Source organism: Oncorhynchus nerka, linkage group LG3, assembly GCF_034236695.1.
Source record: "Oncorhynchus nerka isolate Pitt River linkage group LG3, Oner_Uvic_2.0, whole genome shotgun sequence".
Lineage (NCBI taxonomy): Eukaryota > Metazoa > Chordata > Actinopteri > Salmoniformes > Salmonidae > Oncorhynchus > Oncorhynchus nerka.
Window position 1 is genome coordinate 43,948,748 of NC_088398.1, and position 20,393 is coordinate 43,969,140.

The 20,393-nt window shown below is 44.2% G+C and overlaps 1 protein-coding gene across 2 annotated transcripts; it reads right to left on the reverse strand.

The window, feature by feature from the left end:
• Nucleotides 1-105: 105 nt before the first annotated feature.
• LOC115108452 (WD repeat, SAM and U-box domain-containing protein 1-like) lies at nucleotides 106-20,058 on the reverse strand. Of its 2 annotated transcripts, XM_029632802.2 has the most exons (12): nucleotides 19,792-20,058; nucleotides 19,138-19,557; nucleotides 17,421-17,608; nucleotides 15,109-15,195; nucleotides 13,247-13,340; nucleotides 12,519-12,552; nucleotides 12,307-12,347; nucleotides 12,104-12,210; nucleotides 11,338-11,364; nucleotides 9,904-10,089; nucleotides 2,122-2,256; nucleotides 106-891 (listed from the first exon to the last, which is right to left on the reverse strand). In XM_029632802.2, the coding sequence occupies exons 2-12, from the start codon at nucleotides 19,533-19,535 to the stop codon at nucleotides 740-742; spliced, it is 1,449 nt and encodes a 482-aa protein (XP_029488662.1). In that variant the 5' UTR covers nucleotides 19,536-19,557; nucleotides 19,792-20,058; the 3' UTR covers nucleotides 106-739. The 2 variants fall into 2 exon arrangements, with proteins under 2 accessions (XP_029488662.1, XP_029488679.1); XM_029632819.2 differs by lacking the exon at nucleotides 11,338-11,364.
• Nucleotides 20,059-20,393: the final 335 nt, after the last annotated feature.

Below are 20,393 nucleotides of genomic sequence, written 5' to 3' on the forward strand. Positions count from 1 at the left end.
TTACAGTATAAACGTCGACTCCAATTTAGTTTTTTCCAAGAAAATCCTATTGCACAAATGATGTAAAGATCTAGTCATTTACAAGGCACACACAGGCAAACAACATATCATTCATTGATGAATAATCACCCTTGTTTAATCAAAAGTATGTAATAGAACTGTGCGGTGAACTGATTGTCAGTGATTACATTGTACAAATTTGTCTTGATTCTGAAATGCCCCCTTCGCATTGAGGATTTCAAGTTGAAGGCCGACCACAGTACTGCAGGCATTGTTTCCAGAAAACAAGATCCCCCATTTATAGTGAATGGGGAAATGGCGATTTTTGTGGTAAATATTTGTGGATATAAAAACCTTTTCCAAACACAATCATGGTACATGATTTCTATTTCACTGGGTGTATGTCTTTGAAGCAATTCCTTTAAAATCACACACAGACAAAGTTCTAAGGATCATTTAGTTACAAATGGTAGCCTGTAGTACCTGGTTGGCCTTCAACTTGAGGTTCTCCATGAGAGGGGGTAGCACTGAGCTAGCCTGCACCGTCACTTCCTAGAGTAGCTCAAACTACGCATGCAATGTTTCCAAAAACTTCATGTAGCAAGATGGCGACATGCTGAAATGACACTTCCTGATCATCAAATGCACCACTGAGTATTCTCATAGGAAACAATTGGGTGACCTCATTTTACAGTCTGCTTCAGAGTAAGGCATTACTGATTACTCGTACACCAATCCATCACTGAGTGGCAGTCCAACGGCCAATAGCAGTCTTCAGGCTTCTGTTGGGCATGACCAGAGTGGTTGGTAAAGGTAGGTTGGTCATGGGACTGGAGCGGTTCTTAGCGCTGATCCAACTCTCAATGGCCTCTCTCTCATAGGAATATCCATCTGTTGATTTCAGTTACATTTTATACATCAGACATTGACATAATTACTTTTATAGTTGGAGCAGGAAACAGTGCATATATTTTCTTTAAACAATAACAAATTGGCTACGTTAGCATTGACAAACAAGGACATGTGCAGTTGGAAAGTATTCAGACCCCCTTACTTTTTCCATATTTTGTTACGTTACAGCTTTATTCTAAAATGGATTTTAAAAAACTATTCTTAGTCTACACACAATACCTCATAATGACAAAGCGAAAACAGGTTTTTCTAAATGTTTGCAAATGTATTAAAAATAAAAAACAAATACCTTATTTACATAAGTATTCAGACTCTTTGCTATGAGACTCGATATTGAGCTCAGGTGCATCCTGTTTCCGTTGACCATCCTTGATGTCTCTACAACTTTAATGGAGTCTACCTGTGGTAAATTCAGTTGATTGGACATGATTTGGAAAGGCACACACTCTAAATGTCCTTGAGTGGCCCAGCCAGAGCCCGGACTTGAACCCGATTGAACATCTCTGGAGAGACCTGAAAATAGCTGTGCAGCGACACGCCCCATCCAACCTGACAGAGCTTGAGAGGATCTGCAGAGAAGAATGCGAGAAACTCCCCAAATACAGGTGTGCCAAAGTTTGTAGCGTCATACCCAAGAAGACTCGAGGCTGTAATTGCTGCCAAAGGTGCTTAAACAAAGTACCGAGTAAAAGGTCTGAAAGTTTGTAGCGTCATACCTAAGAAGACTAGAGGCTGTAATTGCTGCCAAAGGTGCTTAAACAAAGTACCGAGTAAAAGGTCTGAAAGTTTGTAGCGTCATACCCAAGAAGACTAGAGGCTGTAATTGCTGCCAAAGGTGCTTAAACAAAGTATTGAGTAAAAGGTCTGAATCGTAAATCAGATATTTTATTTTTATTTTTAAACACATTTGCAAAAATGTCTAAAAACCTGTTTTTGCTTTGTCATTCTGGGGCATTGTGTGTAGATGGAGGGACATTTTTTAGAATAAGGCTGAAATGTAACAAAATGTGTAAAAAGTGAAGGGTTCTGAATATTTTCTGAATGCACTGTATGGTTGCGTTTAGACCGGCAACCCAACTTTTTTCCACTAATTAGTCTTGACAAATCTTTTCAAGTCAGATTTTTCAGAGCTGATCTGATTGGTCAAAAGGCCAATTAATGGAAAATACACAGCCTGTGAGACAGATGTTTTCATGCCCTCTCCCTCACCTGCAGCAATGACAGGGTCCTTCATCACCTCTCTGGTGATTGGACAGAGGAACTCATCTGGGGCGTCTAGTCCCGTCAACTCTGCCTTCAGAGCATCCACCTTCCTCAGGACTTTACCACGGAGACCCACCGACTCTAGAAAAACAATGGCAACATACAAAACTATACTGGACAAACATATAAAACGCAACACGTAAAGTGTTGGTCCCATGTTTCAAGAGCTGAAATCAAAGAACCCAGAAATGTTCCATATGCACAAAAAAACGTATTTCTCTAAAATGTTGTGCACAAATTTGTTTACATCCCTGTTAGTGAGCATTTCTCTTTTGCCAAGATAATCCATCCACCTGACAGGTATGGCATATCAACAAGCAGATTAAACAGCATGATCATTACACAGGTGCACCTTGAGCTGGGAGTGGGCAATTGTTAAATAAAAATTTTAAATACACAGGTGCAGCTTGTTCTGGAGACACAAGGCCACTGAAATATGCAGTTTTGTCCCACAACACAATGCCACAGATGTGTCAAATTGAGGGAGCGTGCAATTGGCATGCTGACTGCAGGAATGTCCACCACAGCTGTTGCCAGAGAATTGAATGTTAATTTCTCTACCATAAGTGTAACCACGCCAGCCCAGGACCTCCACATCCGGCTTCTTCACCTGTAGGATCGTTTGAGACCTGTCACCCGGACAGCTGATGAAACTGAAGAAGAGTTTTTCTGTCTGTAATAAAGCCCTTTTGTGAGGGAAAACTCATTCTGATTGTCTGGGCCTGTATAGATAAGTCATATTTATGGTTATTTGTGGTAGTAGTACATTTCCCTAGAAATTAACACAGCATGTGTGTGGACATTGGTGAAGGGTAAAGCCAAACTGAGGAACTGCCAGTGTCAGTGCTTCCATAAACAAGCCCTCATTATCTGTGCTAGGAAACCCAATGACAGCATCTACTGTTCAATAAAATGTGCAATCCTTTCTTCTGGCTTACCCCGATAAGAGACAGATGCATAAATCTGACTGGGATTCTCCTTCACAAATCTTCACAGAAACAAAGGGTAATACTGATGATTCAAAGCCTGTAGACAGTTTTAAAGCTCTGCTTTTCAAAAGCAGCAGGCAACTGAACGTCATCCCTGAGGATCACTTGAATCTGTTATTGGTGTTGGAACGTGGAATGTTCCACAGGAAGAGAGATGGTTGCCAGGAAGATGTTCGCTATCACTTGGGGCACAGCAAAGCAACCGCTGCTCAATATAATTGTAACTCCTAAAGCCTACAGTTACCCAACGGAATAGGTTTGAATAGTGCATCTCCAGAGCCAGAGAATTGTGGTTTTCCGGTGGGTGCCAGTATGTCGACAGCAGGTACCAGTAGGCCACCTTTATTTAGAGCAGCACGTCACCTTTCTGGCATGGTGAAACAGAGCCCCAGACACAATGACGTCTGCCTCCGTCCACCTCTTGGCTGCATTGTAGATGATTCAGTTAGGGCCTCTGGGGAACAGAACTGAGCTGCAGTCTGAAAACGGCCTCATTGTCAGGCAGTTCGACAGGGTCCGAGATGTATACCAAGGAATGATCATCTCCCAAATCAGACGGTTTTGACTAGATGGTATACAGCTACGGACAGAAGTGACTTTTCGTAGCAGGTTAGGAGAATTAACGTAGCAGGTTAAGATAATTAGGTTAAGGTTAGGAAAAGGGTTAGGGTTAGCTAAAATTCTCCCCGATGCGACCTGAACATACAACATTTTTACCGTAGCTTCATACCATCTAGCAGCAACGCAATCAGACCTCTTCCTGTGGAAGACTTTGCGCCTACATATGGAATGCTCTGTTTGTTAATCACAGTTCTGCCAGTGCCTAGTGACTTGGTGCTCAAGGGAAACAGATCTAAACACACACAAACATACACACACACGTGCGCTTAGGCTAGGAACTGACAGAAAACTGTGTTGGTGGCGTGAAAGACAGAAACCCCAGCACCACATGACTTTAGTGTCTCTGTAGAGTTAATTAGCTAGCACCTGCAATCAGGGGCCCCATGAGACTATGGGGAGCAAACTCAACCAATGTGATTGGAGGAAACTCAGTGCAGATGCAGCAGATGCAAACCTTGCTTATATTTCAATACAATTACATACACAGTATCTTTCTATTATGCATGGGAATACTTTGGAACAGATTTCCAAATTTAAAATCACTTGGTGTTTTTACAGTCTTTTATGTCCAACAACAAAAAATATTGGGGGGGGTTGTCAGTTTTGGAAACCTCCTCTACAGAGATGTGGTGAAGAATCTAATTTATTTCACTGTATCCACAAACAGCATCTTCAGGAAATCCTAAAGTAGGTTAGTGTGTACAGCAGAAAGGAAAGGGGATTCATAGCAATGTATTGCTTCCTCAGTAACGATTCATTGGTAATGATTAATACTGATTCAGAAAACTATAGTCACAGTGAAGACACAGAGTAAACATGTAATTTTCTCTCTAACATTGATGGTTGAGGTAATAGCATGCCATAGAAAATGTAAGACACTAGGTCCTGTCCAAACTATTTTAACATCTAAGGTCATCTGATGGCTGATGGGAAATTGTCTGAAGCTAATTATATAAGCAAGTCATTTCCAATGGGACATTTTGGAAGTAGTAATGTCACACCTTGGCAGCCCCAAAGCAGATTACAATTTGATTTGGGGAGCATTGTGGGAATATTAGAAGCCAGATAAAAGCCTCTGTGGCATGTATTCCATTCCAACAGAATTGCACAATCCAGAATAATCCTATGTATCTACTCCTGGGTCCCTTCATTACTAACGAGGAATGGAGATGCCAGGTCACAGGTCAGACACAGGGGCGCCGCATGGCCGGGGGGGGGGGGACATTTGGTAAAAATGTTTCAATATTAAATTAATAACCTTTCATCATTAATATAATAATTTATTTACAATTGTACTAATAAAACTAAACGGTTTCTTTTTCACACCCTCTATTTACATGGTCCTGCCCCCAAACCAGGTGTGAACGGTATTTGCTAGCAGTGAATTGCGAGTGAGGAGTGCCGGTGGAGCATCATGTCTCAGCTTCCTAAAGAAAAATCTGGTTTACAAAAATGAAAAGAAAGAATAGACAGGACAGAGGAAAGAAAGGGTGACACTGTCACCCAATTTTTCACAAAGAAAGATGGGTGTAGTCTGTGACTGGTGAAAATTAACCTGTTAGCAAATAGTGAAATAGGCTACTTTTGCTCCCCTAACATTAGTTACATAACATCTTCACAGGGTGTTTACATTTCACTCCTCTTTTAGCCAACATTTAATAATTGCAGGTAAACCTTTAGCAAGATATTCATACTAAATCAGTTGTCCCTGCCTGGTGTCAGGCCAAACAGATGCAGCCTCAGGCTCAGCAGCCCTGTCTCCCCATCCCCATACCCCTGAACCAGCCCTGTCTCCCCATCCCCATACCCCTGAACCAGCCCTGTCTCCCCATCCCCATACCCCTGAACCAGCCCTGTCTCCCCATCCCCATAACCCTGAACCAGCCCTGTCTCCCCATCCCCATACCCCTGAACCAGCCTTGTCTCCCCATCCCCATACCCATGAACCAGCCCTGTCCCCCCATCCCCATACCCCTGAACCAGCCCTGTCTCCCCATCCCCATACCCCTGAACCAGCCCTGTCTCCCCATCCCCATACCCCTGAACCAGCCCTGTCTCCCCATCCCCATACCCCTGAACCAGCCCTGTCTCCCCATCCCCATACCCCTGAACCAGCCCTGTCTCCCCATCCCCATACCCCTGAACCAGCCCTGTATCCCCATCCCCATACCCCTGAACCAGCCCTGTCTCCCCATCCCCATACCCCTGAACCAGCCCTGTCTCCCCATCCCCATACCCCTGAACCAGCCCTGTCTCCCCATCCCCATACCCCTGAACCAGCCCTGTCTCCCCATCCCCATTACCCCTGAACCAGCCCTGTCTCCCCATCCCCATACCCCTGAACCAGCCCTGTCTCCCCATCCCCATACCCCTGAACCAGCCCTGTCTCATCCCCATACCCCTGAACCAGCCCTGTCTCCCCATCCCCATACCCTGAACCAGCCCTGTCTCCCCATCCCCATACCCCTGAACCAGCCCTGTCTCCCCATCCCCATACCCCTGAACCAGCCCTGTCTCCCCATCCCCATACCCCTGAAAAAGCCCTGTCTCCCCATCCCCATAACCCTGAACCAGCCCTGTCTCCCCATCCCCATACCCCTGAACCAGCCCTGTCTCCCCATCCCCATAACCCTGAACCAACCCTGTCTCCCCATCCCCATACCCCTGAACCAGCCCTGTCTCCCCATCCCCATACCCCTGAACCAGCCCTGTCTCCCCATCCCCATACCCCTGAACCAGCCCTGTCTCCCCATCCCCATACCCCTGAACCAGCCCTGTCTCCCCATCCCCATACCCCTGAACCAGCCCTGTCTCCCCATCCCCATACCCCTGAACCAGCCCTGTCTCCCCATCCCCATACCCCTGAACCAGCCCTGTCTCCCCATCCCCATACCCCTGAACCAGCCCTGTCTCCCCATCCCCATACCCCTGAACCAGCCCTGTCTCCCCATCCCCATACCCCTGAACCAGCCCTGTCTCCCCATCCCCATACCCCTGAACCAGCCCTGTCTCCCCATCCCCATACCCCTGAACCAGCCCTGTCTCCCCATCCCCATTACCCCTGAACCAGCCCTGTCTCCCCATCCCCATACCCCTGAACCAGCCCTGTCTCCCCATCCCCATACCCCTGAACCAGCCCTGTCTCCCCATCCCCATACCCCTGAACCAGCCCTGTCTCCCCATCCCCATACCCTGAACCAGCCCTGTCTCCCCATCCCCATACCCATGAACCAGCCCTGTCTCCCCATCCCCATACCCCTGAACCAGCCCTGTCTCCCCATCCCCATATCCCCTGAACCAGCCCTGTCTCCCCATCCCCATACCCATGAACCAGCCCTGTCTCCTCATCCCCATACCCCTGAACCAGCCCTGTCACCCCATCCCCATACCCCTGAACCAGCCCTGTCAACCCATCCACATACCCCTGAACCAGCCCTGTCTCCCCATCCCCATACCCCTGAACCAGCCCTGTCTCCCCATCCCCATACCCCTGAACCAGCCCTGTCTCCCCATCCCCATACCCCTGAACCAGCCCTGTCTCCCCATCCCCATACCCCTGAACCAGCCCTGTCTCCCCATCCCCATACCCCTGAACCAGCCCTGTATCCCCATCCCCATACCCCTGAACCAGCCCTGTCTCCCCATCCCCATACCCCTGAACCAGCCCTGTCTCCCAACTGAAAAAGAAGGTGAGCAGCATTGTGGTGAATGACATGTCAGTTGGCATAGTGCGTGGGAATTTATTTTTTTATTATTATGAAAAAAATGAAAATGATTCAACCCTTTTTCAATGATAAGCATTCAAACACTAATTATTTTTCCACATAATGATCATTATATGAAACAAAAACAGCCTATAGACTGTATTGGATGCTGGACAGTTTGAAGCATTGAGTGACTCAGTCTGTATAAGTGACAGCCAATGTTAAAATAATACCTTCAAATCATATGGCCAAGGTAAGTCTCCATGGCTTTGATGCAGACTGAAATATGGTAGTTTACTGACATCTAGTGGTAGGAATATGCAACTGTAGGTAATTTGGGTCAATATTCTGCAGTTTTCAGTGCTGCTTAATTTTTTTCTGTGGTGCATGAAGTTGATTTAAGTCATTAAAGTAACTGAAATAGCAACTGAAATGTTGATTATGATGTTATTACAAATGGTATTATATTATAGGATATACTATCATTTGCGTCAAGCACACTACAGAGCCAGGACCCTCTTCAAGTGATACAGTTTTGTCGTGGAGGAGTGTGGAAGTGGAGGAAGAGGTGAAAGACAGTGCCGGCAGTACCAATGACCAATCTGCTAGCCACGGCCCGCTAGCTTTCTGAACGCCGTGCCTTCCGTTCGCCTAGCACAGTAGCGACTACCGAACGGCTCCCTGACTCACCTATTGCTGCTCATTGGATCCTATGATCACTCGGCTACACATGCCTCTCTCTAATGTCAATATGCCTTGTCTTCTGCTGTTCCGATTAGTTATTATTGTTGTATTTCACTGTAGAGCCCCTAGTCCAGCTCAACATGCCTTGGATAGCTCTTTTGTCACACACCCCACACATGGGGAGACCTCACCTGGCTTAACTGGTGTCTCCAGAGATGCAAGCTCTGTCATCGTCAATCAATGCCTAGGTTTACCCCCACTGTACTAACATCCTACCATACCCTTGTCTGTACATTATGCCTTGAATCTATTCTACCACGCCCAGAAATCTGTTCCTTTTATTCTCTGTTCCCAACGCACTAGACGACCAGTTCTTATAGCCTTCAGCAGTACCCTTATCCTACTCCTCCTATGTTCCTCTGGTGATGTAGAGGTTAACCCAGGCCCTGTAGCCCCCAGCTTTACACCTACACCCTAGGCGCTCTCATTTGTTAACTTCGGTAATTGTAAAAGCCTTGGTTTCATGTACGTTAACATCAGAAGCCTCCTCCCTAAGTGTGTTTTATTCACTGCTTTAGCACACTCCGCCAACCCTGATGTCCTTGCCGTGTCTGAATCCTAGCTTAGGAAGGCCACCAAAAATTCAGAAATTTTCATCCCCAACTACAACCTTTTACATCAAGATAGAACTGCCAAAAGGGGTGGAGTTGCAATCTCCTGCAGAGAGTCTGCAGAGTTCTGTCTACTATCCAGGTCTGTGCCCAAACAGTTCAAGCTTCTACTTTTAAAAATCCACCTTTCCAGAAATAAGTCTCTCACTGTTGCCGCTTGTTATAGACCCTGCTCAGCCCCCAGCTGTACCCTGGACACCATGTGAATTGATTGCCACCCATCTATCTTCAGAGTTCGTACTGTTAGGTGACCTAACCTGGGATATGCTTAGCACCCCGGCCGTCCTACAATCTAAGCTAGTTTCCCTCAATTTCATACAAATTATCAAGGAACCTACCAGGTACAACCATAAATCCGTAAACAATGGCACCCTCATAGATATCATCCTGACCAACCTGCTCTCTAAATACACCTCCGCTGTCTTCAACCAGGATCTCAGCGATCACTGCCTCAATGCCTGCGGTCAAACGACCACCCCTCATCACTGTCAAACGCTCCCTAAAACACCTCAGCGAGCAGGCCTTTCAAATCGACCTGGCCCGGGTATCCTGGAAGGATATTGACCTCATCCCGTCAGTAGAGGATGCCTGATTGTTCTTTAAAAATGCTTTCCTCACCATCTTAAATAAGCATGCCCCATTCAAAAAAAAAATTAGAACTAAGATCAAATCACCAGAATAAAAGCTAAAACGATTAAACCAATAAATAAAATGAATTTCCGAGTACTTTTGGCATGGCTGGATTACCGACCGAGCACGCAGAGCACATGCTTAGGGTCCATGATTAGGGTCCCCATTGATTTGGTTATAATGTTTGAGCATAAGAATACAGAATTAGCCATTGCAAAATGTGTAGAACTGCAGGAAATTAGCTTTCACGCTGCAACATTTCCTGTCAGCTCTTCTCAAACTCCTACAACAAAAAGTATCCCCCCCATACCCCACCTTTGCAACAAAAATATATAGGAGAAACACTGAACCCGGGTTTCTGGAAAATCTGGTAATTTGGGGAACGTTACCAGAATTTTGCAACCCTAGTTGTGAATTCCATGTCCTTACCGATGCTCAGCTCTGAGGCCAGGGTCTCCTTGGTCAGACAGAGCAGCTCAGGCCCGTCTATGTTATTGGTTGTGAAGGTTGTGACCAGCTCCTCCAGACCCTCCTCACTCAGCCAGGCCAACACATCCTCCTCGGACCAGTCGCTCACCAGCAGCCTGGAGTGACCTGACAGCTTCCTTCCTGCTCCTGTGGGACACACACAAACACAGGAAGGGAGGAAGGGCCTTCCCACATGCCCCCTCCTCGAGTCCTTCACCCCCGCCGTCTCCTGCAATACTACTTATCAGATCCCTAAAAACACATACCACACATTCCACCCAAAAGAAGACCCTCCATCGGTGCTGATAGCAAATGACCAACCAGTGATTCCTAACCTGTCACTAAACTATACATCCTCTTTTTATCAACAGTGCTTTAAATCACATTTGCATGCCCTGGGAATATTTATCAGCTTCGGAGCCTCCCTCCCCCCGACAAGGTTGTGTTTTTCTGGCCTTTGCAGGCACACTGTTCGTCAGAGGCAACCTTCACATGACATTGTGCGAGCGGCTATCATTTTTCATGTATCGCCAAGATAAAAACGCACAGTGTTGTGTACTGCGCTTGCTAATGACACCACGTAGGAAATGTAAAGCATGGAGTGTTTATCATTAAGCAGCTGAGTGATATTTCACATTAACGTGGCATTGTTCGCTTTTCCTCACCTCTCTCGCTCCCTTCACGTCACCCTCCATCTCTCGCTATCTGTTATCCCAGTCATTCACAATCGTTTCCTTGCCCCTCAGGCCAAAATACCACCACCACTGACTTCCCCACTGAATTTCCCTCTCAGAAGCATACATGTGGATGGAGGCTTAATGATGTTATGTGAAACAGCACCAACACTATCAACCGAAACGTACTAGAACAGTAAGTGGCCTCTTATCAAATCTGCCTGCACTGTACGGTAACACCTCCCCCTTCACAGTCCCACAGAGATGGGAATCTGAGCCTGCATCCCAAATGGCACCCTACGGACCTAGTCAAAAGTAGTGCACTCTATTTGGGACTCAGGGGAAGGTCATGTCAATATCCTTGAAGCTTCTGGGAGCCTAGCTGACTGAGGGGGGGGGAGTTAGGGAAGCTCTGCCAAGAGACGGTTCTTTTTTTATTTGGAAAGGTTCCACTCTTGAACTGGCACCTCCTCGTCATCTGTCACTTTACAAGTCATCATCGTTTATTTTAATGCATCCTCCAGACATCTCATCCATTTATTGGCCCAGCTCCCCTACGTACAGATCTAGGATCAGCTCCCCTAATCCTAACCCCATTAGTGGGGTAAATGCTAAACTAACCAAAGATCAGCATCTATGGCCAGTATCTGGAGACTCCTGCTCCTGACCGTCCCATTGTGCACTGGAACGAATGAGAAGACATTTCCCTGTGTGTTCTTACCTTGGCACGAGGGGTTCCTGGGTTGAGCTAGAAGTCACAGGAAAACACAAGATGAATCACTTTCAAAGGAGATTGTGTACACAGAGCAAGAGGGAGAGCTTGGAATGTGCTCCGTCAACGTGCCTACTCTCAGAAGGACACCCTCTGTTGAATACTCTAGTCTAGCTTGGCCCCCTGATGTCTGCAGACACAGCTTCATTTCCTGAGTGTTTACGTGTTTAAGACATTTCACCTGATTTATCTCTGTCTCTCCATTGGGCCCTCTGCACAGTGTGGCACTGTGGGGCTTAGAGGTTAGACAAGGTCATTATGGATCGCATCACCTAGGTTCAAAGCCAGCCTGCTAATGACCATTAAAGGGGGGGAAAACATAAAATAATAATTCTACTTCCTATTCATCATCTCCAGCACCACCCAAACATCAAATGGCCCGTTTCTATGTTTTGTAGTAAAAAAATATAGAAGATAAGTGTTTCCAATGACATCATGGGTGTGCATCATGTGATGTTAACCAACTGCATACAAATTGTCTAGAAACTGGTTGATGATGTCATTGGAAACACTTATCTTCCTCTATATTTTTTTACTTTTAGTCTGGCCCTGTCAGCAGAGCAGGCACAGTACTCCTCCTCCAGCTCTCCCAGAGGAACTTCTCCCGCTGGGGCTACATTCACACTACACTCCCTGTGGAACTGGCTGCCTGGCTCACACAAAATGGCTGCTGGGCTTTGATTGGTACATTAGAGTACAACAGGCTACTACCTACCCTGCCCACTATCTCTATCTGCTATCCTCCACACGTTGACCTTCTTGTCCATGGAGCCAGTAGCAATCCAGGGCAGGGTTGGAGAGAAGGCACAGGCTGTCACAAAGCTAAGAGAGAGAGGCACAGGAATTCAGTGTCTTTGATGCATACAATTCCAGTGAGTTATCAAACGTCAGAGAGTAACAGGCAGGTCATGCTGGTACCTCTCATGCCGTTTCAAAGTGTGAAGGAGGACTCCATCGCTCTACAAAGGAAGAGATGAACAAACATTGACAAAGAAGAATGTCTGGCATTTCTCACTGTTTAGAGACTGTGATATGTACACGGGAAGCAGTGGTGTTAGTGTGGACGGATACATCTGTTTAAAAAGCAAAACAACTTACTAAGACCACACCCAAGATTGTGTTTTACATACCGCATTGTACACGGTCACCGTTTTATCCACTGAGCTGTTGAAGAACACGTAAGAGTGATTACATGCATTTATTTTTCTCAACAGCTCATCAGTACAAGATACAAACAAATTGTATTTTCCCATTATGTGCAGAAATTAAGCAAAAACTGCTACTTCACTAAACAAACACGAGCATGAATGAGATTGAAGCCTCACTCACAGAGCAGAATGTTGTAACAGAGTAGAGAGTGGAGACCCCTAGTGGTATAATAGGATAACAGCAGTATTTAAAAGCAGCAATGGATGTTTCTATCTGATTATACCAACAGAGGCTTATTCCTACTGAATAGGGATGTATAGAATTATTTGGTCACACCTTACATTACAGTGATGCTATGACTGTAATTATTCCTGTAAGTACCCTAGAGTAGCATTTAGGCTATGCCAAAATGAGTGTTAGGGTAGTCCCCACTGGGTACAGACGTCAAAGCATATTGCACGTTGGTTCAACGTAATGTCATTGAAATGATGTGGAAACAACGTTGATTCAACCAGTGTGTGCCAAGTGGGTCTGGTCTAAGGCGTTTGTGCGGCTTGCGTTAGGATAGCTCTGGTCCAGGGTGTTCATGCAGCTCGCCATCCGCACAAAACGCCCTGGACCAGAGATATGGTTAGGGTTAAGGGTCATGAGAGGACTAACATCAGAGCATACATGGAGGACGGCATACATGGAGGACGGACGGTCTTACCCTGAGACAAGCAGCTCACCATCAGAAGAGAAGGCACAGGAGAGCACAGGGGCCGACTGACCAGTCAGAGTGTGGAGCAGCTTCATCTCACAGGCTGGGAATCAATAACACACAAAGACCTCATGTAGAGAAGACCTCGCACCCACTGGCTGTGTGTCACACTGACCACCCCTCTGACCATCCCTGGAACCCTTCCCATGACCACAAACACAGTTGGATTAACAACTGACTGTTCATTTAGGATTTGGCTAGACACACACACACACACACACACACACACACACACACACACACACTACATTCCAATTCAGTAATGCCACATCGTCTTTGCAGGTTGACAACTGAGCACTGTGGTAAGGCTGTTGTCCCTTTTCAAATGCATCTTATCTACATGACATTCTTTCCCTGCTGGCAAGTCATTCAAAATCTCTAATTGCTTCTTTATAATTGAGCCTTTACAGGCTGAGTAAGTAGTGATGGCCATGTGGCTATTAAAATTCACAGTGAATGAAGAGATAAAGATAGAAATGTTTTTTTTCTTTCTAAAACACACCAACAAAAAAAAACGCTACAGGACAATTAAGGAGGAAACGCATGAATAATAACACATCGGCTACAGGAAGCAGAAGCAGAATGCCAGTTGAATTGAAAGGTTACTGACACAAAAGAGAACTGAAAAATGATGACAATAAAAATTCCACCCATGCGGCTAAGCCCATCTGCAAAGGACAATTTCCTGGGAATGTGGAACAATACCCAGGCAAGGCACAGCACCAGGGCCTGTACTTTGCAGCAGGCGGCCTATTCTGCAGCCTGTGAGAGGTACGTGTTCTCTGGTTTCATTCCCTGTGTTTCTGTGTGCTCCCTTCAGTGTCCTGTGTCTGCTGCTCTAGGACAAAGGCACCACAACACATCCATGTGGAACACCACTCTGGACACACGGCTCACCCAGGAACAGCTGTTTCGGATTATCCCCTCATGTGTAGTTCCCACCGTGAAGCATGGAGGAGGTGGTGTGGTGTGGGGTGGTGACACTGTCTGTGATTTTATGGCATGCTTAACCAGCATGGCTACCACAGCATTCTGCAGTGATATGCCATCCCATCTGGTTTGGGTTTAGTGGGACTATCATTTGTTTTTCAATAGGACAATGACCCAACACACCTCCAGGCTGTGTAAGAGCTATTTGACCAAGAAGGAGGGTGATGGAGTGTTGCATCAGATAACCTGGCCTGCACAATCACCCGACCTCAACCCAATTGAGATGGTTTGGGATGAGTTGGACCGCAGAGTGAAGGAAAAGCATCCAACAAGTGCTCAGCATGTGTAGGAACTCCTTCAAGACTGTTGGAAAAGCATTCCAGGTGAAGCTGGTTGAGAGAATGCCAAGAGTGTGCAAAGCTGTCATCAAGGAAAAGGGTGGCTACTTTTTTGGTTACTACATAATTCCATGTGTGTTATTTCATAGTTTTGATGTCTTCACTATTATTCTACAATGTAGAAAATAGTCAAAATATAAAGAAAAACTTTTGAATGAGTAGGTGTGTCCAAACTTGACTGGTACCGTATATATACAGATATACACACATCTAGAACAGAGACCAGCATATTGGACTTTTTAACTAGTATGTGTTGAAAATACCATAAACAGACTTTAAACAAAGTTTGGATACATTTATTAAAATGTTCATATGGAAAGGTACTGATGCGCACTGATGCAGTTTGTTCTAAACTAATGCAATTATTTTATTCAGTTCAGATAATTCAAGGTTGTTGATGCTGCTCCCTATCTTTTCGAGAGAGAGAGAGAAGAGAGAAGACAGAGAGAGAGACTGGGGTGAATGGAGGCCAGGCCAGCTTACCTGCTGCACCATGCTGAGATACGATCCATACCTTCAGTTGACTGTCCTGTCCACAGGAGGCCAATCGAAACTCGACCGAACTGAAATCTGTGGAGCAGAGGAACAAACGCGGCACATTGGCCCTCCATCAGAATAATACTATTAACTTGTTTACAAACCAGGCAATAACCATCATAATAAAACCTCATCACAATAGGAGGACACAAATGGTTGTTGCCTATCATTTGAAGTGCAGGGCAACATTGATAATACATTTCAGGCAATTTCTAGAATTCAACTCTGACAATCTTAAATGGATTGCATTGATAATAGGAACTCATGTTAATGATTGATTAAAGAGTAAATAAATGTTTCACCAGTTTAATAAATGATTAGCTGAGAGCGGGTGGAACATCTAAAAAGACTGTAGGAAATAAATACAAATACTGATCTACAGTGCTTTCAGAAAGTATTCAAACCCATTGACTCATTCCACATTTTGTTGTGTTACAGCCCGAATTCAAAATCAATAAATATATATTTTTCCCCTCACTCATTTTACACACCCCGTAATGACAAAGTGAAAAAATGTTTTTGCAATTATTGAAAATTTACAAAAAAATGTCATATAGAAATATCTCATTTACATAAGTATTCAAACCCCTGAATCAATACAGTACATGTTAGAATTACATTAGGCAGTGATTACAGCTGTGAGTCTTTCTGGGTAAGTCTAAGAGCTTTGCAAACCTGGAATGTACAATATTTCACAATATTCTTAAAAAAATTATTCAAGCTCAAGTTGGTTGTTGGTCATTGCTAGATAGCCATTTTCAAGTCTTGCCATAGATTTTCAAGCCGATTTAAGTCAAAACTTTAACTAGGACACTCAGGAACATTCAATGTTGTCTTGGTAAGCCTTGTATTTTAGGTTATTGTGCTGCTGCAAAGGTGAATGTGTCTCCCAGTGTCTGTTGGAAAGCAAACTGAACCAGGTTTTCCTCTAGGATTTTGCCTGTGCTTAGCTCTATTACATTTATTTTTATCCTAAAAAATCTCCCTAGTACTTGCTGATGACAAGCATACCCATAACATGATGCAGTTATGCTTGAATGCTTGAAAATATGAGTGGTACTTAGTGATGAGTTGTGTTGATTTGTCCCAAACATAATGCATTGAATTCAAGACCAAGTTAATTTCTTTGCCACATTTTTTGCAGTTTTACTTTAGTGCCTTGTTGCAAACACGATGCATGTTTTGGAATATTTTGATTCTGTAAAGGCTTTCTTATTTTTACTCTGTCATTTAGGTTAGTATTGTGGAGTAACTACAATGTTGTTGATCCATCTTCAGTTTTCTCCTATTTCTCCTAACTCTATAACTGTTTTAAAGTTAGTTGGAGGTTGGAGACATATCTCCCTCACTAACTTTAAGTGTCAGCTGTCAGAGCAGCTTACCGATCGCTGCAGCTGTACACAGCCCATTTGTAAATAAATCCAACCAACTACCTACCTCATCAGTATTTGTACTTGCACATCCTCATCTGCACATCTATCACTCTATCAATTGCTAAATTGTATTTACGTTGCCACTATTGGCCTATTTATTGCCTCACCTCCTTACTTCACTGTATACAGATTTTTCTATTGCGTTATTGACTGTACGTTATCCATGTCCTGTGTTGTTTTTGTCGCACTGCTTTGCTTTATCTTGGCCACGTCGCAGTTGTAAATGAGACTTCAACTGGCCTACCTGGTAAAAGGCCTCCACAATCAACTGATCTCAACCCAATTGAGATGGTTTGGGATGAGTTGGACCGCAGAGTGAAGGAAAAACCCGGGCGACACTGGGCCAATTGTTCACCGCCCTATGGGACTCCCAATCACGGCTGGATGTGATGCAGCCTGGATTCGAACCAGGTGACACCTGTTGCACTGAAATGCAGTGTCTTAGACAACTGCGCCACTCTGGAGCCTAGTATATGTGGGAACTCCTGTTGGAAAAGCATTCCAGGTGAAGCTGGTTGAGAAAATGTGGCTACTTTGAAGAATCTAAAATATATTTTGATTTGTTGAACACTTTTTGTCACTCCATGATTCCATGTGTTATTTCATAGTTTTGATGTCTTCACTATTGTTATACAATGTAGAAAATAGTCAAAATAAAGAAAAACCCATGAATGAGTAGGTGTGTCCAAACTTTTGACCGGTACTGTATGTGTGTTTTTTCCTTACACATGATACCTCAACTGGGCACTATCTCAATTTGTTGAAGAGAACAGTGACTCAATGAGAGGATCAGGGAATGAGGTAACTATGCTGTGCTCATCTTACCAATGTCAAACTGGGGTGCAAAATGGCAGCAGGCCACCCCCATATCATGGGCATCCCTCTCTGCATAGAGCTGCTTCATGTCCAAATCCCACACTTTGATATCTCCAGATGTACATCCTGTCACAAACATCTGACCACACGGAGTGAAGCAGCACGCCATCACCGTGGCCTCTGTCACGGCCTTAGATCTGGGAAGTTGAACAGTGGAATATGACGTACCATTTTAAAGAGTAGGCCTATATACACGTATTAGGTTGGAGAAATGAGGACAAGCAATACAATACTTTATTCAAGATTGGACACACCAACTTCAAAAGTTTGGACACACCTGCTCATTCAAGGGTTTTTCTTTATTTTACTATTTTCTGCATTGTAGAATAATAGTGAAGACATCAAAACTATGAAATAACACATATGGAATCATGTAGTAACCAAAAAAAAGTGTTAAACAAATCCAAATGTAGATTATTCCAATTAGGTCGGGTGATTGTGGAGGCCAGGTCATCTGATGCAACACTCCATCACTCTCCTTCTTGGTCAAATAGCCCTTACACAACCTGGAGGTGTGTTGGGTCATTGTCCTGTTGAAAAAAAATGATAGTCTCACTAAGCCCAAACCAGATGGGATGGACTATCGCTGCAGAATGCTGTGGTATCCATGATGGTTAATTGTGCCTTAAATTCTAAATAAATCACTGACACTGTCAACAGCAAAGCACCCCCACACCTCCTCCTCCATGCTCCACGGTGGGAACCACACATGCGGAGATCATCCGTTCACCTACTCTGCATCTCACAAAAGACACAGCGGATGGAACCAAAAATCTCCAATATGGACTCATCAGACCAAAGGACAGATTTCTACCGGTCTAATGTCCATTGCTCGTGTTTCTTGGCCCAAGCAAGTCTCATTTTTATTGGTGTCCTTTAGTGGTGTTTTTTTTGCAGCAATTCGACCATGAAGGCCTGGTTCACGCAGCCTCCTCTGAACAGTTGATGTTGAGATGTGTCTGTTACTTGAACTCTATGAATAATTCATTTGGGCTGCAATCTGTGGGGCAGTTAACTCTAATAAACATATCCTCTGCAGCAGAGGTAACTGTGGGTCTTCTTTTCCTGTGGCGGTCCTCATGAGAGCCAGTTTCATCATAGCGCTTGTTGGTTTTTGCAACTGCACTTGAAGAAACTTTAAAAGTTCTTGACATTTTCCGGATGAACTGACCTTCATGTCTTAAAATAATGGACTGTTGTTTCTCTTTGCTTATTTGAGCTGATCATGCCATAATATGGACTTGGTCTTTTACCAAATAGGGCTATCTTCTGTATACCACCCAACCTTGTCACAACACAACTGATTGGCTCAAATGCATTAAAGAAGGAAAGACATTCCACAAATTAACTATTAACAAGGCACACCTGTTCATTACAATGCATTCCAGAACTACCTCATGAAGGTGGCTGAGAGAATGCCAAGTGTGCAAAGCTGTCATCAAGGCAAAAGGTGGCCACTTTGAAGAATCTCAAATATATTTTGATTCAACACTTTTTTGGTAACTACATGATTCCATATGTGTTATTTCATAGTTTTGATGTCTTCACTATTATTCTACAATGTAGAAAATACTAAAAATAAAGAAAAACCTTTGAATGAGTATGTGTGTCCAAACTTGACTGGTACAATGCAATATAGGGATTTGTCTCATGATCTATAACCTACTTGCGTAATTTCTTAGAGTGGAAATCCCAAAGGGCCAAGGTTCCATCTGATGCCCCTGATAGCAGGAGAGAGGAGTCGGGAGACAGTGAGCACACCCTGACTGGGCTGCCTCCAGGATGTTCAAATTTCGTCTTTACCTCACCTGTTGCCATACTCCACATGATAGTTAAAGCGTCTGTGGAACAGGTGAACAAGTAGGTGCCACATACACTGAAACTGCAGCAGTGAACTCCATAGCGATGGCCTGACAGAGGCGAAAACGGCAACTCCGAGAAGTCATTGGTGTTATAGATACGTATGGTCTTATCCCCGGAGCAAGTCGCCAGTAGTGTGGGGGAGAACGCGCACCAATATACTTCATCTCGATGGTCCTGGAGCGTGCAGATTAATGACACCATTTTGTCACGGTAGATGCTCTTCCTGTAAATAAAAGTTAACAACCTTAGCTTACACTAGGTGGCGCAAAACACCCAGGCATTAACGGAACCGAAATTCTGTATGTATATCACTGGATATAGAATAATACACCAAAATCAGGTAGGTAGGTACTACTTTCACGTGTGCAGGTGTTAAATCAGACAAAGGCGTTTTGTTACTGATATTGTTAATACTACCAAATCTAAAACTATGAATCTTTGAAAACAACAGTCTTACCTTTCTTTACCTGTTATCAGCCGACCTTGTGCTGTTGGTGACAGGTGGCGCTTACCTTTTGTACACAATAAACCTCATGACCGATTGCTCAACACGTGACATTGGAAGTTGTTATATGACACTCGAAAATGTCCTTGTATTTACGAACATGTTTCTCAAATATCCAATTTACGCTTTCGAGGTAGAAAGGAGTTGGAGCACTTAATAAAATAAAAAAGCAGAGATATAGTAGTTATTTTAGCTCACTTTAATCCATTGTACAGGATGCGGGCAGGTGACTGACGTTTCGACGTCAAGAGTGATTTGAGCCATTGCACTTAATCTCCTATTTATAGCGTAGTGGCCCATTGAGACTGTGTAAGAAAATAAAATGTTTCAAGGTAAATGGCAAATTATAGAACAAAATAATACGAGAAACATAGAGTCTCGTTAATCAATAGGCCTTGTCGATACTAATACACTGAACAAAAATATAAATGCACCAAGTATTGGTCCCATGTTTCATGAGTTGAAATAGAGTAATCCAGAAATTGTCAATACACACTCAAATGTTGTGCACATTTTTTTTTTTACATCCTTGTTAGTGAACACTTCTCCTTTGC